The sequence below is a fragment of the Neophocaena asiaeorientalis genome, unplaced genomic scaffold (genome assembly GCF_003031525.2).
Source record: "Neophocaena asiaeorientalis asiaeorientalis breed wild unplaced genomic scaffold, Neophocaena_asiaeorientalis_V1.1 scaffold110, whole genome shotgun sequence".
Lineage (NCBI taxonomy): Eukaryota > Metazoa > Chordata > Mammalia > Artiodactyla > Phocoenidae > Neophocaena > Neophocaena asiaeorientalis.
The window spans coordinates 6,885,922-6,889,750 of NW_020175053.1; the positions used below are offsets into that span (position 1 = coordinate 6,885,922).

At 50.6% G+C, this 3,829-nt stretch overlaps 1 protein-coding gene across 3 annotated transcripts in view; it reads right to left on the minus strand.

Moving 5' to 3' along the window:
- KLHL22 (kelch like family member 22) overlaps positions 1-3,829 on the minus strand; it is a 24,843-nt gene extending 21,014 nt beyond the window's left edge. The window contains exons 1-2 of one of the 3 annotated variants that reach the window (XM_024763882.1): positions 3,625-3,829; positions 3,268-3,533 (exon numbers count right to left, since the gene is read on the minus strand). In XM_024763882.1, the coding sequence (XP_024619650.1) occupies positions 3,268-3,494 (227 nt within the window). In that variant the 5' untranslated portion in view covers positions 3,495-3,533; positions 3,625-3,829. Of the gene's footprint in view, positions 1-3,267 lie in introns of all 3 variants that reach the window. The other 2 variants (XM_024763884.1, XM_024763885.1) reach the window with 2 other exon arrangements.

Here is a 3,829-nt window from a genome sequence, read left to right on the forward strand (position 1 = left end):
GGCCCCCCCCCCCAAAAAAAAAAAAAAAAAAAAAAAAAAAAAAAAAAAAAAAAAAAAAAAAAAAAAAGAACCCCCCTGCCAATGCAGGGAACACGGGTTTGAGCCCTGGTCCGGGAAGATCCCACATGCCACGGAGCAACTAAGCCCATGAACCACAACTACTGAGCCTGCGCTCTAAAGCCCGCGTGCCACAACTACTGAAGCCCGCGCGTCTAGAGCCCATGCTCTGCAGCAAGGGAAGCCACAGCAATGAGAAGCCCGCGCACCGCCACAAAGTGGAGCCCCCACTCACCGCAACTAGAGAAAGCCTGCAAGCAGCAACAACGACCCAGTGCAGCCAAAAACAAACAAATAAATAAATTCTTTTTAAAAAAAAAAAGAACATTACTGATCTGTACACTTAAAAATGGTTAAGATGGTAAATTCTATAGGGTTTTTTTTTTTTTTTTAAAAGGATGTTCACCAAGTCCCCAGCAGGCGGGCACAGATAGCACAGACCACAAAGAGAACCCGGGCCACCTCTACTGCCAGGATGTCATAACCAGATGTCACAAGGTGCCAATGAGCTGCCTCGGATATGAGGTGGGGAGAACATTTCCTGTGCCAGCTTGTACCAGCCCCCAACCCCTCTTCCAAACCTTTGAGGTCAAGTGTGTTTCAGAATTCACAACGTTTCACCTGGAGAAACCCTTATCTGTGCCACATATGATGTCACACTACCCCCCATAGGGTCTAAATCAAATCCAAACACCTCAGTATTTCCAAACCAAAATGTACAAAGACCCATGCTAAGTAGGACACATGTAAAAGTACCCTCATATCAGTTCAGGGTGGGTTTCGTGGTTTAATGAATTTCTGCCAAACTTGGACTTTTAAAAAGCTGGCAATGTAGGAGAATCCAACTTCTGCCTCCCCCCTCAAAGATCAACGACTGTATAGATTGGACAGCTATCCACAAACAAAAGAGCTCCGGGAGGGACTTCCCTGGTGGTCCAGTGGGTGAGACTCCACGCTCCCAATGCAGGGAGCCCAGGTTCGAGCCCTGGTTAGGGAACTAGATCCCACGTGCTGCAACTAAGATCCCGCATGCCACAACTAAGATCCAACACAGCATGCATGCATGCATAAATAAATAAATAAATAAATATTTTTAAAAAACAAAACAAAACCAAAAAAACAGAAAAACCAGCTCCAGGAGACTTCCAGAGGACACTTGACAAGTTTTAGCAACATATTAGAAAACAAAACAACTTTGAGTATCAGAGCTTTGAGGTTTGAGTATTATGAACTAGGATTTGCAAGGGAAAACAGTGTGGATGATAAGGAACGTTTATAAATGGTTACCACGGGGGTGAGGTGGGAGGGCAGGGATAATGTGGTGCTTTCCACGATTTCCAATTCCAGCAGCTTTTCAGCTGTGGCAGTGGATGCTGGATGTGACCACATGCCTGCTGACCTGTCTGTGGATGGCCACACGCCAGGTCGCCTCAGGCTGATTAGGGCCTCGCACTGGAAGAGAGGTTTCCTAACACGGAACCAACTGTCCTTCCACGAACAAGGCCCAGCAGGCGGGGGTCTACTGCTCCACATGCCCAGGTCTCACTGAGCATTTCACACACTCTGATTCATAAGGAACTACAGCTTTCCGTGTGTTGGCTGGACACCGCTCAGCACCTGGCAGACACCCCACAGGGCGTCCCCTACAGGGCCCAGCCATGGGCCCACTGCCCTCCAAAGCCCTTCCTTCCACCCCTGCCCACATCAGATATCTTCAGCAGCCTCACTGGGAAAAACCCTTTATCATTTCAACCTGAGTCAGTAACTGAAATGAATAATAAGGAAATAAACCCACTAAAGCTTGAGAATCATCATTTCATATGCACATACCAGAGATGAGTCTGGGTTCTCCCTGGTCCCAGTGGGAGGGGGTGTCATCCTGCACAGTGACCGGGCCTGAGAGGGGAACACCTCCCAGGACAGACCCGCTGGAAGTGGCTGCCAAAGGGCCAGGAATCGCTCCTGGAGGATGTGGGGAGACACAGAGTGTTTCCACCAAGAAGGGAGAGGTGGCACCAGTAACTGTCCTTTAGGAAGAGGACCATGACTGTGACTGTGACAGTGACAGGATGGCCTACATGGGGAGAGAAGCTCCACCTGAAGGGCTTCGACGGTGTGTCCAGGAGGCCCTAAGCCAGAAGGACTCCAGTGCTTGACCTTCTGGGCCCTGAGGCCTCCCACAACTCTGCCCTGCCCACTGCCCTGTCTTCTCAAAGCTTGTAAAAGCTGAATCCTCATGAACTGAAGGGACACTGTTGTCCCTGGACATGTTTGCTCTAAGGCACCACTAACCACTGGGTCACCCTCTCCATAAACTCCTTCTGGAGAACAGGAAGCACTTAACCACATAGAAATATTTTGCTCATTAGTTCCTAAAGTTAAAAGATGAGAACTACAAATGAGCCTTGAAGACAAAAGAACCAAACAGAATGGGAGACAGAATACAGGGTCTCAGGTCTCAAGTGGGATGGTGGCACCAGCTCTGCCCAATGTGCTCAGGGCTGGGCTGGCGTCACGTAGGAGGTCATGAGAAACTCAGGGGACAGAGAACCCACAGGGAGGGTGGGAGGCCGAGGCCCAAGGGATGAGGAGGTGAGAGCAAGAGGTGGATGGCCAAGTGAGGGTGCGAACGGAGTGACTCCACATCACGTAGCTGGTGTGGACGACATGCATACGGTACTGACCACCTGCCTCGGCCCCCACAGAGGTCCCTGGGCCCGTATGGGCTTCCTGATGGTTTTACAAGAACACTGGGTGGGGCTGAAAAGTCTAAGGCATAAAGCATCATAACGTCTTTTAAAAAAGGCGTGTGTTACAAGGGCAGTGAAAGCAAATGCGGCAAAATGGTAACAACTGGTGTCCAGGTGTTTGTGATACTATTCTTTTCAATGTTTCCATAGGTTTGAAATTTTTTTAAATGAGATGATGGGTAGCCAGAGTAAAGTAGAAAGAAAATCTGTTTCACACCAAGATACTGTACTTATAGTAGAAAATTCATTCTAGAAAATACAATATCATAAGTAAAGCCAAGCATACCGCCTTTAAAAGAAAAAAAAAAAAGGGAGCACATGCCCCAGAGATGGGGCAGCTGAGAGAAAAACAGACCCCGAGACCCCTATGCCTGCACAGTGAGAAGCGGGAGAAACCCGGGGTGCCAAGGCGTCCACCTGGTGCAGCCAGCATCCCTGCTACCTTACTATGCAGACTCACCTGAAGTAATCGCAGGACGCAGCCAGCAGGATGCGATGGGCCTCGATGTGCCTCCCCTCCACCACCAGGACCACGTCAAAGAGGATGCCGCTGTTCCGCAGAGCCAGCAGCCCCCGGAGCAGCGCCTGAGAGTGCTGTGCGCTCCGGTAGGTGTTGCTGACACAGTGCGGGTGGGAGGGCTGTGCCGGCAACTTGCAGAGCTGGGCGAACTCCTGCTCCTCCGCCATCCTGACCACCGCTCCCAACCTCAGCACCGTGGCTGTCAGCTGCCAAGACACAGGGGCGAGGAATGAGCCTGGGAGGCCGCGCAGCCTGTGCAGGGCTGGCCAGCTGTTTGGGTCCCTCCCTCCTGCTCACCTGTGCTTTCCCCGTGGTCTCAAACCTCTAATTCCCTCTCCCCTCCCACTGCTGTCCAAACTTGATGCCTTCTTCCTCCTGACCTGTGTCTCTTCATTGCCAAGATTCTCTTTTCCATTTTATCTGCTTCAGCATCACCATGAAACAAAAGGGTTCTAGAGACAGACGGACCCAGGCAGGAAACCCAGCCCCACGGTGGACTCAG